We start from the raw sequence: 13683 nt of genomic DNA, 5'->3' as shown, positions 1-13683 counted from the left end.
AAAGTTAGAAACATAAACAATTCAAATACCAATTCCATATACTATCAAACATGTCATCAGTTATATGTAAATAAGCAACATACATAATTAATTTGTAGGAATACATGCAATACAAGTTCCTTGAGCACAAATAAAATTATTTGTAACACATTTACTGATCACATTTCTTCCGTAAATGAAATTATCAATTAAAAATGGCAAAAAATTTGACCGAGTCCCATCAAGTCACAAAACTATGTACTTCCCTCGTGTGAATCAAATGACATGTTCCCTTGTTTGATTAATCTACCAAATTGTATAATATACAATATAGCAAGTGGAGTTAGTCACTGTGTGCATATGATCATGAAACGCCATGGTGACAAAACCTTGGCATATAGTATATATATATTATGATTAGGTCACCCGCCCAAGTTAAGTGGCTTTGAATATAGTATTTAAATAAATTGACAGCTGATATTTGAATATAATTTCTTATGCCAAAACCCTGCCCCATGCAATCTATACCATTTGAAAAAGACCCAAAAATAACATTAAATACTAACTCTTTAAGTCTCTTGTTAGGGAAACTAACATTATATGGCTTTTACCATTTGGTACCTAATATTGACATCTTTCTGTTTGGTTAGTAGAATCTACTAACCACTAAGACTTTTAATGACTATGACATGGACAACTAGTCAGAGAGAGAGAGAGAGAGATAATATTATCATTTGCATGACGTGTAGCTTATGTGGGAAAAGGGTAAGCGCCATGTGGCATGCCCTTAATAAATCTATGTGGGTTTTTAAGTGAGCTTGAAATTCGAGGGCTTGAAATTTGTTACGAGAGTTTGTGTCTGAAAAGAGTTCGGAATTTGACAAATGTCAAAACCCTATTAGTCTTTTACAAAAATAATCTATGTCACCCTCACTTTGGTCATTTTAGTTCAGAATGGGAGACTTAATTGCATGCCGTTTATTTTTCAAATGAAGTGACTTGAACATTCTTGAGTTTGGTGGCATGTCCTGTTGACATTGGTACCTAGTCACTCAAAATAAATTCATTATAATCTACATTATCCATTCAAAACTTGGTTAATTAAACTTAAGCGTGACATATGTTTAAGAGAAGTCAGACAATTGTATATATGTTCATCATTGTTCAAAGGGGGCAGCATGGTGCATGGCCTAATGTAATTCCTGATTTTTCATTGTAAATCGTAGCGGAAAAGTTTGAAATTTATAGACGAAGAAATCATATACCTTCACACACAAAAATCAAGTACTCTGAATTTTTTTTTATAATCAAATATTATTTTTTGTTATATTGAAGGGAATTGAATATTCGAATGCCTCCTAAATGGAAATCGAATTTTTTATATATATATTTTTGTTATTGTTTGTTATATTGAATGGGCAATTTTAAACTGGACAGAAGGTAAACGCTGTATAGATATTTATTAAACCCATAAACATATATTTAAAATTTACGTCACACTTTTTTTTTATTTTTTTTATTTATCAACAGTTTTAAGTATTATAATTGTCATCCTTCGTCTTCATTCCTAATTAAATCGGAGAGCATTATTATTCAAGAACTATAAAAGACAAGAAAACTCGAGATGAATATAAAATTATGTTATAGAAAATACCTTTTGGATTTCAGTTTGTGGATGAATTTGGACATAATTAAATGGAATATGGTAAGATTAATGGGGGCATATACCAAAAAAGAAAACAATATGAGTATATATATATAGGGTACATTGTTTTATATGGTAATTTGCATAACAATGCATTATCTTTTTCGGACATTAGTTGTGGAACCAACCATATATAATGAAAATGAGTGAGTTGGAAAACACAAGATTCAAAGTATTTTCTTTCATTTCAATGGGTTTCCAAAATCATGACTAGGCCAGTATGAATTGGCAAAAATAAAAATAAACGTGGAGATTCAAGTTATTTTCTTTCATTTTTCATACTCCAACCGTTGGAGGAGTTAATTAGAACAGAACCAATGACCATTTTTTTCCTTTTTCATTTCAAAGATTAATTTTCTTTCAAAAATTTTGTTTTTTTAGTACAAGCAATTTGGAGAGGAGGGTTTACACAAATGTTCATTAGGTGTTTGGGGATTTTGAACCTTTACTCACATGGGGTGGATATGGAAGAGCTTAACTAACTGAAATATACCTCAATTGACTTATATTCTTTTTTCCTTTTTTCGGAGAGAAAAACGATAATTGTATTCATAAATTAGGCACAAAGACCATCAGCCACAACGGCAAATACAAATGAAATACAAATATAGAAGCCTAGTAACCACATAGGGTTAATCTAGATACAGGCCACAAAAGGCTAGAGAAATTTCGACATAAAAACTGCATGTCTGAACAAACCAAACATGAATCACAACACCCAAATCTACCAATACAATGACAACTTTTAACTCTCACAAGTACAAAATACAAGCAAAGACTAGAAAACAATCAAACACACAACTAAAAATCAAACACGCAATTATTACAAAATAAGAAAATTGCAAACACACAACTAAAAATCAACAGAGCCATTATTGTCGTTGTTGCCACCGCCACCACAAATGTTGTCGTCGCCTTGGAGACAAAGAACACCACTGAGATTGCAGCCAGAGTCACCTTAAAACTAAAACACCAACCAACAAAACCATAAATTCAAGCAGATCTAGACACAAGTAACCTCCCCACAATTAAATCCCCGAATCCAGTAGATAGGGAAGGGAAAAATAAGTGGGGTGGTGAGGAAAAGAGAGAGGAGTGACCTCCTCCCCCCACACCAGAACACAACAAAAGAGGTTTCAGAGAGAGAAGGGAGGCTAGGATTTAGAGCGACCACTCAATTCTAACTTGTTAATTTGATTTTAATGGATCATGGGTTCGAGTTAATGTGCCAGGGTTCAACATGGTGACAATCTTTGAGTATAAAAAGTTTAAACTTTGAAGACATCAATAGAAGAAAGAAACCACGGAGCTGGACGATTGAAGTCAGAACAGATGAATTAGAGCATTGATTACATTTTCTTTTTTTAACTTTTTGGGCCTCTTTACACTCACAAACATATCTTTTTGGGCTTTTCTAATATTTTCCACAAATACAAATAAAATATTTTTAGGCCCTCCCCGGATTTTAAACCATCGCCCTTTGGGCCTTTGCTCAAAGGCAGCTCTGAGCTTGAAACCGAGAAATATACTTAAAGATTGCCACCCCTTAGAGCAAGCACCAGATGAAGGACAGAGCCACCCTCAATGTTGTAGTCTTTAGCTGTTTTGTCATCTCCAAGCTGCTTCCCAGCATAAATAAGCCTACAAAAACAGTTGTGAAGCCAAGAAGATCTTTGCCACACGTAAATGAAATGACGACAGACAACAATCACTTGAAATTGGACACCGGCGTAGAATGGCCGGTTTGTAAACCAGAAATTACTTTTGAGTTCTCAATTGTTTAGTTAATTTATCATATGTTACTGTTGTTACATTGAATATAAAGAAGCATACCTTTGTTGCACAGGGGGGATTCCCTCTTTCTCCTCAACCCTTTCCTTGATCCGGTCAATGGTATCATTTGGTTCGATGTCAATCTCAATTTCTTTCCCGGTAAGAGTCTTCACCTTAATCATAGTTCCTCCCCTCAGCCTCAAAACCAAGTGAAGTGTTGACTCCTTTTGGATGTTATAATCTGCAAGAGTTCGACCATCTTCCAATTGCTTACCAGCAAAAATCAATCTCTGTTGGTCAGGAGGGATGCCTTCCTTATCCTGAAAACAAACATATATGTGTTATCATGCAATCCCATAATAACAAAAAGAACTCCCCTGGATGAATAAAAAATAAAGGGAATGTCAGAAAAATCACTCAGAAAAACTACATGTTAAGGAGCAAACGATCATCTTAATCTAATCACAACTCACCAACAAATTTTCTACTAATCTGTCTCGATGATTAAGGAGCAAACGGTCATCTTAAAAGCTATTTGCCTGTTCTAGTCAGGATGTTTTTTCTTTTATATACACAATGGACATTCAGATACCAAAGACATTAGACCCCTGATCCCTAAACTAAACAATAAGAACTCCTCAAGCAATAAGAACTCCTCAAACAATAAGAACTCCTCAAGCAATTTTGCCATTGATAGCCAGTCTGCCACTTAAAATTGGGTATCTCTTACTTCCCCTAAACCACTGACAGAATAGGCTAGCTATACATACATAGCAAAATTTTGATTTTGAAATTTCGGTATCAACAGGAACCCTAAAATAATAATGCCCACAGCACAAACTATCGCTCCTCACTTTTGTCCTAATCAAATTGGGTCAGCCACATGAATTGCCATCTTTCAAGTTTCTCTAATACAAAGCATCTTCTACAAAATATAATTTCTTTTATATCTTTTCCTGTTACTAAATAAGCCTTGCTTTTGTTATAGGACCATTGAATGTTCTATGATGTATATGCTCTCGTACTACAAAATCCTAATATAACAGCAACTCAATTTTGGTATAACCTTTAACCATAATTATATTTTGCACAAATCTTTCCACAAATTATAGATTTTCCTCCAACAAAAACAAATAAATAAGATGAAAATCGACAACAAGGAGTGAGAAAGAGAAAGAGGAAGAGATAAACAGTACCTGGATCTTGGCTTTGACATTGTCGATGGTGTCACTGCTCTCAACCTCAAGAGTGATGGTCTTTCCAGTTAAGGTTTTCACGAAAATCTGCATCTTTTTGGTTTCTGTCTGAGAGAGAGTTTTGGTGTATCTAAGACAGCGTGCTGTTTTTGGTTTCTATTCTACTAATATATATATATATATATATATATATATAGATTCTTCAAATTAGCTTATTTGAGAAACAACTATGTAGGGCTCACTCTGCATTGTATTCCACTAATCCTAACCATCTATGTTTTAGATAATTATTCAAAGATCATCTCTACAAAAAATTACTTAAATCCGATATCATTTGACCACTCAATTGTGTTATTGAAATTTTAGTACTTTCTTGAAGCACTGTATTCATTGATTTTGTAAGATACAATTGAATGTCGAAACGGTTTTTGATTTGTCTAATTTTTTGCAAAGATGATCTATGAATGCAGACTTAAAAAATAGATGGTTTGGATCTTGGAAAAAAAAATTGTTTGGTACCCTAAATGGTGTTCCTCAATAAAAGGGATTCTATATATATTCTTGGCCAAAAAAATATATATTTAATTGACTTTTTCCACCGATGCCCCTAAATTATTACCCAATTATCAATTTTTTAAAAAAATGCATATCTAAGCTATAAGGGGAGGGGGTTTCTCACACATACACTACTAACATTAGGGCACTTCCAGCATTTAGCCCCTTGCCATGGCAGGGGGGGTTAGGGCAACTACTATTCACGTGAATAGTGGCTGCCCTTGCAAAAAGCTAAGTATGTTTCCAGCAGTTGTCATGGCAAAGGGCAAATACTATTCATTTTTTTTTGTTTTTTTCACAAATTTGTTTACCTAAACAATTAATTTGGACAATATTTTCGGTTAAAATTTTTGGAATACTTGAGTAAAAAGTGAATAATAGTAGAAGTAGAAAAAAATGTATGAGGATTTGGTGTTGAAAGTGAAGAGTTTTGGTAGGTATTTATAGAAAAAAAATTACATAATTTTTGGGTTTTTTTTAAAAAAAAATTCGATTTTATTTTTATTTTTGTATTGCACAAAAATTGGCTACCGTTGGATTGGAGGAAAAATTCTAATCGAAGAGCCCAGAACGCGACACTTGGCAAAGAGCTGTTGGCGGCACTGTAGCATCACTATAGCGGATACTGTAGCACGCTGACGTCATCCAGCCCGCAGGCTGTCGCTCAGGCCCCCTCCCCCTTCAGGCCAGCCCAAGCTCGTGGACCCCACCACTTGCCTGGGCCAGCCTGTGTTGCTGGAACTCAATTTTGGGCTCTTGTGCCCCCCCCCCCAAAACCTGAGCCATAGGGGGCTGCTGGAACTGCCCTTAGGGAGATTCGAACATAAGACCACTGCCTTGCAAATCAAGGCCTTTTTCCACTGGGCTCATTTGGGAGTGATTCCTCAGAGGGCCAGAATCAGTTATGATGAGAAGCAACTCCAACGTGCTTTTCGCTTCTCCTTAAAACCACTTAAAATGATTATATAGAGAAGTAATTAACAAAAAAGTATTGGAATCTCTCTATGCTTACCTACGTAGTGGGGCTAAAGAAAATGGGCTTGGGTTTTGGTGCCCCCAAGTAGCCCAAAACATCCACCTTTTGAACCCTTAGGGCTCGTTTGGTACACCGTATTAGACTTTGGATAGGAGTAAATAGTCTATGTCAGGTGTTTGGTGTCAACTTGTATTATTTAATTACCCGACTATTTTATACGGGTTGGGCTTTTAATACTCTCCTTACCTGACTAACTAATACAACCCATACACCCCGGATTAGATAATACACGCTTAATTATACGGCTAGGGAATAAGAAGACACGTTCTACGAAAAAAAGCAGACGCTCTTTTCATCTTCTTCTCCCTAGGGTTCTCTGCTATCTTCTCCACATGTTATTTTCTTCACTCTTCTCCAGGTATCCATTTCTCACTCTCTCTCTCTTTTTCATACTCTCTCCAATATGCTTCTTCTTTCTTCTTCTCTATTCTTTATATATTTCAATTTTTTATTAAATTTTTGTGGAAATTAGGTTATTAATTTTTCTTTTTTGACATTTTTTTAATCGAATGTTTTCTTTGTATGTGATATATTGATTAAACGTTGTAGGAATATTTAGATTGTTGGTATTAAACAGAGTAGTGGTAGTTTTCGTCCAAAAGCAAACAACTGTGCTAGTGTTGGTAGTTTAGTTGAATACATACATACCTGACGATTAGGTAGCAAAATTACAAAATTAAAATTGTATGAACTTGAATTCTAGGTACCTTTTTTTTTTCTGGGCGACCATGGGCCCTTTATGATGTTTTCCTCTTGAACCATTTTCTTCATTGATAAATTTTCTCTCTTCCTTTTCTTTTTACAATTCCCAAGCTTGCGGCCTTGGCTCTTTTGATTGCATTGCTTCTGTTTTGCTGCTACTTTCTCCTTCTTCTTGTTGGACATGGAAACTTTGATGTCCAATACAGACATATGCAGATCAATATTCATAATACAATTCTAATAGTTAAACCACATATATTTATGTATATGCAATCGGGATGGTATTTTGTAGCCTTTTGTCATGTGTAGAATTCTACTTATTGTTGTATTATTCTAATTTCCAAAAAAAAAAATATGAATCTTATGGTATCTTGTCATATGAATCTTAACAAAAAAAAATTCATGTCATTTGAATCTCAATTTCCATTAAAATTATCAAAGATTTTTTATTTATTTTTAAAATAGTTTGATATGATGTTATCCGGAACATCACCAAACACAGTATAACTTAGTCAGACTATTTATCCGGAACAACACCAAACGCCTTATAATATTATGGATAAATAGTCAGTACTCTCCGGAACAGATTAGTACTATCCGACAGAAATTAGTCAGTACAGTCCGACGTACCAAACGAGCCCTTAATGGGCTTTATGGACCCTCATACTCATCCACATCACACACATACTTAGCAAACTTCAATCATTTATGTGGTTTATGCACACTTAAGCTTGTCCAGTTGTTTGGCACTAAATAGAAGGATTGCTGGGCATTGCCTTTTACTCCCATGATTGTGCTTGTGCTCAAGGTTTGTTGTATTGCAATGGCTCGGGTTTATAGCCGTGTTTGACAAATTTCTCTATACCCTAAACGGGCCTCCTTTATAACAAGGCACTGCATTGGGTTTGAAATACACTTAGGCTCCTCTTAAGATTTTTTGGGCCTCAACACATGGCACTCTGTTGGCATGTATTTTATTAATATTAAAAAAGTGGAGTTCATTGGACCTCAACACATAATTTCATGGCAAAACAACTAGAGGCAGAAGAATATCCAGAGTAAACGTCATGAATCCGTCATCCAACTGGTATTTGGCAAAATTAATTGCAGCATTGAAATGCATATTAAATCATGTACCTTCCTTAGCCTAAATGCATCGACAAAGATAAATGCCTTCTTCTTTTTATCCTATACTTTTAGGCTATAAATATTTTCTGCAAATGCAAAAACTTATTCAATTCAATTGTGTACCTTTTATCTTCCGGCACGCAAGACTCATTACTACATGGCTTCTTTCTTTATTATCATGTCCCTTCAAACTTTGACAATTTTTTTAGCTTCAAGACTATCATATATTTAAAATATAATTAAGATTAAAAACAAGCTTTGTACATAACGAACTCTGCAAGCACCTAGCTAAATAAATACACTGAAATTAGTTTAATATTTTTTTTAGTACTGTTTGCTATCTCTGGCCAATCACATTATGCCAAGTGGAAAATTTATTACTCGTGGCATAGCGTGATTGAGTTGGAATAACAAAACAGTGATATCACCATTGCACACAAGTGTTTCGCCAATTAAAGACGGCAATATATATCTACCAGTATTTCTGTGCATTTAATGCCATCATAACTTGCATGCCCTCTATTCTTTGAATTCTCCCCTAACTCATTAAATAAGTGAGCATTTAATGAAACAATCAACCTGTAGCTAATCACACTTAATTACAACCCTAGAACTTATCAACCAACTAATATCCATCTACAACTTAATTAGAGATCATCAAGCCCAAAAAACTCAAAAGCTTCGTGGTTCGAGTAGTTGGGTTGTCTAAATCTAAATGCAAATCAAATTTACCTCTTCTTGGACTACAAGAAATGAGATTACAGTCGCCCTTTTATGTGAATTTCATTCGCGTCACTTGCTCATTAATAAACGGTTGAGATTTGTTTGCATGTGTGACGACCCTAACTCTCTTCACTCCGCATACATGCACCTTCGAGCTTCCATCTTGAATCTTTCTAATTAAATTTAATTAATGATTATAGCCTTTTTCAATAAAAGGGTTTTTCTTTTTCGTTTTTGGCTATATTAGACTAGCTTGTCAAATATAGTATATATTCAAAAAAGGGATTGAATTTGAGAATTTAAATATCGTCTTCCTCTGTAAGTGTCTCGTCAGGTACAGAGCCACATACAGGCCTGCAATGGTCGTGGCCCTCAAAGCTCCGTGAAAAAGTCAATAACTCTTAAACACCTACTACTATATCAGTTGAAATATAAAACTATAAAACTTTGAAACTACAGTACTGGCCCCTACTTGCGCAACTTTATCTGCCTAAACTGTATATAGTAATAATATCCTCATAATATAAATACAAACCCAATGCTAAATACTATGGAATATAAATTAATTAATTAAATCAATACACTACGAAATGAACCTTTTGAATTGATGCTAGCTGCTACATGCATGCAATCCTCTCTGTAAATTCACGCACACCAATTCAATGTTCATTTAATTTTCATTAACATCGTCCATAAAATATGAGATTAATGCTTATACTGCACCTATTAAGAGTCGTTAATTTCTTTTTCTTTTTTCCATGTTAATGTTGTTGATTTTGATTCCTCTAATTTAATACTAATAAATGAAGCACATAACAACCTTTTTTGTATCAATCTATGTTATCTTTTCTACTCTTTGAATTTTTTTTTCTTAAATATTAAAGAAGCAGCACCAATTCAAAAAGTTCACTATACCCTATACCGAACGGGTATAGCTCAATAGAAAAGGGTATTGACTTGTATACCAGTGGTCTCACATTCGAACTTCATGACACCCTTGTAATGCGTGTGTGAGAAACCCCGTTCTCTTTTGGAGTTTAGACTATCAGTTTTATTTTAAAAAAAAGACAAAATCAATTATACATCAACTAATCCAAGCTGATATGTCCCCCACCTAGGATGCTTAATTGAGGATTGTAAAACACTATTGGCTAGACAGGAGAGTACCTTATATATGGATAGAATTGGGTGGCAACTCGTTTGGCTCGCTATGCTATGTACTTCCAGGGAGCGGAGGAATGGGTTACAGACCCACCAGGGTTCCTAAAGCTGTAGTTATGTACTCTTGTGACATGTGCGGTACTTTTTTTTACTTCGGAGTTTTTTTTATGTGGTTTTTTCCGAGAATGTTTTAACGAGGCCAAGCGAAACATACACAATGTTTCCACTTTCTACTCAAATGAAATCTACCTTTTTGTCCCCAAAAAAAAAAAAACTACAAGGTTATTTCTTCATATATATCATTCAACTAGTCTATCTATCTCTATCAAGCCAAAACTAGGCTTAAAAGTTTTGCATTTTGTGGCACACTTGAAGCCTCTATCATGTCACGTGGTATTTCTTTTTCAGCTAAATATATTATTAGAGTTTAAATATTTAAAAAATAAATATTAATTAATTGAATTGGATAGCTGGGACCTAGATTCAACGAGAGTTCTATATCATCCCGTTGTTGAATTTAAAAGATGAATTTCCAAACACAGCAATATCATTATATTTGCAAACGTGTCAAAATCTTGTTCACTCATCTTGAAAATGTCAAAAGCACTTTCTAAACACTTTGCTTTTACTTCTACCAATTTCCACTTCATTTAAGAGCTTTATTAGAAGGAAATCAGAAACCCTCCAAATTAAAAATATATTATATATTTATAATATCCACGTAAAAAAACAAAAAACATTGAATTAAAGCCAAAGGAGAGGCTATTAGTTTTCCAAAAGCATTTAATGCTACCATAACTTTAGGTGCCTGCTTTCCTTGAATTGTCCTCCCACAACCCCATCAATTAATAACCCAAACATTAAATGAATCAATTAATCAAATTTAATAACCTTTATTATTAGCTTAATTCAAATTCAAACTAATTTTAATACTAGAAAATATCAAAGCCAATCAATAAATAATAATAATAATATAATTTTAATTTCATTGAAAATATTACATAACGGGCTATATTTACTGCCATATATAGTTCAGCTCTATATAATCCCAAGAACCCCTCGTTCTCCTTCTCTCTCTCTCTCAGAAAAGAAGGGTTGTGAAGTCCCAGTAATGGCTGCTGACGTGAGCTCTCTGTTTCGGGTTCTAAGTGGGTACAGCGACGATCAACATCTGAGTCTGGGGAGTGATTCTAGTGGGGAGAAATCAACGGCTTTGATTACACGAGACTTGCTTGGTGGTGGGTCTTCTTCCAAGCTTGCTAACGAGTCCCAGGAACTGGACCTCGACTTACAGGTCCCTAATGGCTGGGAAAAGCGCTTGGACTTGAAGGTTGGTCTATTTTCTCATCTGGGTCTGTTTGGTTCCCGGGAATTAATGGAACAGTTTGCTGTCATAATTTTCCTGGGAAAGATTTGACATTTCTTGGTAGAATAGTCTTGGGAACTTGATTTTCATGTTGCTGTATGGTTGTGTTCTTGTTTTTGATTTGGTGGCTTTGAATTCTGATTTCATGACATGTTCTGTTTCATTCATGGTTTGACTGCAATTGGCTGTATTTTATTTGTATTTTCTTCAATCTAATTCTTTGGTTTGGAATTTTCTGTTATCTTTAGCTGTGTGTTTGGTTGCTGAGAAGCAGATAGTAATGGAGTATAAGAAATCTTGTAGCTTTCTGCAGTCCATTTCTTTAATTCTCATAAGATTTTCAATTTATCATAATATTGTTTTTCCATTATCCATGTTTTCTTTTTTTTCCTGCAGTCCATTGTAGCTTTTGAAATTCAATATAACAGTATTTTTTCTTCTTCTTTTCATTCCTGACCTGAGTTTCCCCTGCAGTCGAACAGAGCCTTTTGATGTTTATGAATATCCTCAAGATGAACAATCTTTTTCTAATAGTTTATTGCTATTGCTTGAAAAATATAATATTTAAAATTAAAAACAACTGTAATTAATAGCAAAAGGATATATTTGTGTATTCTGTCAATTATTTTGGTGATGTTCTTCAATGCTCTGCAAGTTCTAATCCCATTGTAGATTCTTTAAAACTATCTTTTATGTCATGAGTAAATTAATTGTGAAGCAATTCATTTATTATTTTTTATTTCTGTAATTAACATATTGTATATTGATTGCTGCAGTCTGGGAAAGTGTATCTTCAAAGGTGCAGTGCTCCAAATTCACTTTCAATCTCAGATCAGAAGAACCAAACCAATCCAACAGTTCCAAAGATGCAAGATTTAAATTTCCCTCCATCATCCTCCTCAAAAGCCCCATTAAGTCTCTTTGATGACACAAGCACCAGCCTGGAATTAAAATTAGTTCCCTCATCACCACCCTCATGCAATTACCAGAGCCTATGCACTTTGGATAAAGTAAAATCAGCCCTTGAAAGGGCAGAGAAGGAACCGATTAAGCGGCGATCTTCGTCAATGTGGAAGTCATCGTTGTCATCATCACCATCCTACTCATCGTCGTCGTCATCCATCAAAGAAACTCAGGAGGAAGAGAGTGAAGAAAAACTATTTGCATCACCATTTGCAGCAGGGTGTCCTGGTTGCTTATCTTATGTACTGATAATGAGAAATAACCCGAAATGTCCTAGGTGCAATTCCGTTGTCCCATTGCCAATGATGAAGAAACCTCGGCTTGATCTTAACAGATCAACTTGAGTTCATATGATTTTTGTATATGATATTCTACAACTAGTCTTTTTCATGAAGAGTAGATCTGTTAGTTCTTATAGAAGAGTAATATGTACATTCAAAAGGTTGTTTGCTTTTTCTAGCATAATTTATAAGACTTCTATTGGTTTATGCCTTGTTCATTCTTCTTCCACATTCTGATCTGTTTCTGTGTTATGGCAATTTTGTTCCCTGGCCTCGTGTAGCAAATACCATTCATTGTCCTCTTTCAATTTGCGGCATAAATGGATGCATCAATTTATTACGGGTGCAGAGTGGGGAGCACAAAACATCTGCTCTAGCCAACTTAGCTAATCCTGCCCGAATTTTGTAAATAGAGAATCCTTTTTTATATAAAGAAGAATAGATTGTAAAGAGCTATTATGAAATTCAGTTTCTGAATTAAAATTGTTGCTTCTGTGGCAAGTTATTGGCAGCATTATATGCATGCCAAATGGACCACAGGGGTATATTAAAGAACTTGTATGTCTTATAAACATGGCAGAGGTTCTGCAGAAACTTTTACAGATCCTGGCATTATTAATCATTTTCGTTCTGCAGTAAGTTGAAGCTCATCTCAGTATATATATATATATATATATATATATATATATATATATATATATATATATATACAGATGATTTAACAGAGTGATTGCAAATTTCTGAAAGATAAAAACTTAAATTGTATTATTTTTTAAATAAATAAAAAACCTGATTTCTTTTATTTTTCCTTTGCTCTGCATTCATATGCCATTAATCTATTAAGAAATGCATTCCAATTGAAGCGTCAACCTACCAATCTAGAACTTTATCCTGAAGCACCTAGATTAGAAAATCAGTGCTATTATAATGTCATAATCAGCTGTAGTAAATGCACTTCAATTTCTGAAGAATTAAAATCCAACTGAGTTGCTTTACAGTTGCCACTGCCAAAAGAAAATAAAATACCATACACTTCCACCTAACCTCACCTATTTTTTGCAATTTTTTTTTCCCATCCATTAATCCTATTTTAAAAGGCCTGCTGATTTTGCCCT

The 13683-nt window shown here is 34.4% G+C and overlaps 2 protein-coding genes across 2 annotated transcripts; one reads left to right on the top strand and one right to left on the bottom strand.

Moving 5' to 3' along the window:
* Positions 1-3001: 3001 nt before the first annotated feature.
* On the bottom strand, positions 3002-4806 carry LOC110768968 (ubiquitin-NEDD8-like protein RUB2). Its single transcript, XM_021972856.2, has 3 exons — positions 4654-4806; positions 3518-3777; positions 3002-3325 (listed from the first exon to the last, which is right to left on the bottom strand). Exons 1-3 carry the CDS (start codon positions 4744-4746, stop codon positions 3214-3216), a joined length of 465 nt encoding a protein of 154 aa, XP_021828548.1. The 5' UTR covers positions 4747-4806; the 3' UTR covers positions 3002-3213.
* A 6194-nt stretch (positions 4807-11000) lies between these two features.
* Positions 11001-12775, top strand: LOC110768973 (filamentous hemagglutinin transporter). Its single transcript, XM_088252632.1, has 2 exons — positions 11001-11288; positions 12101-12775. The coding sequence occupies exons 1-2, from the start codon at positions 11070-11072 to the stop codon at positions 12629-12631; spliced, it is 750 nt and encodes a 249-aa protein (XP_088108758.1). The 5' UTR covers positions 11001-11069; the 3' UTR covers positions 12632-12775.
* Positions 12776-13683: the final 908 nt, after the last annotated feature.

Source organism: Prunus avium, chromosome 4 (assembly GCF_965620075.1).
Source record: "Prunus avium chromosome 4, drPruAviu1.hap1.1, whole genome shotgun sequence".
NCBI classification, from domain to species: Eukaryota; Viridiplantae; Streptophyta; class Magnoliopsida; order Rosales; family Rosaceae; genus Prunus; species Prunus avium.
The sequence above is the reverse complement of the archived record's forward strand: the minus strand, read 5'-3'. Positions and strand labels throughout refer to the sequence as shown.

Coding starts and splice junctions, on each gene's coding strand:
- LOC110768968 (XM_021972856.2), bottom strand. CDS start 4,746: ATGCAGATTTTCGTGAAAACCTTAACTGGAAAGACCATCACTCTTGAG. Junction 3,778..4,653: donor ATGTCAAAGCCAAGATCCAG/GTACTGTTTATC, acceptor GTTTGTTTTCAG/GATAAGGAAGGCATCCCTCC. Junction 3,326..3,517: donor ATCCCCCCTGTGCAACAAAG/GTATGCTTCTTT, acceptor CTGTTTTTGTAG/GCTTATTTATGCTGGGAAGC.
- LOC110768973 (XM_088252632.1), top strand. CDS start 11,070: ATGGCTGCTGACGTGAGCTCTCTGTTTCGGGTTCTAAGTGGGTACAGC. Junction 11,289..12,100: donor AAAAGCGCTTGGACTTGAAG/GTTGGTCTATTT, acceptor TGATTGCTGCAG/TCTGGGAAAGTGTATCTTCA.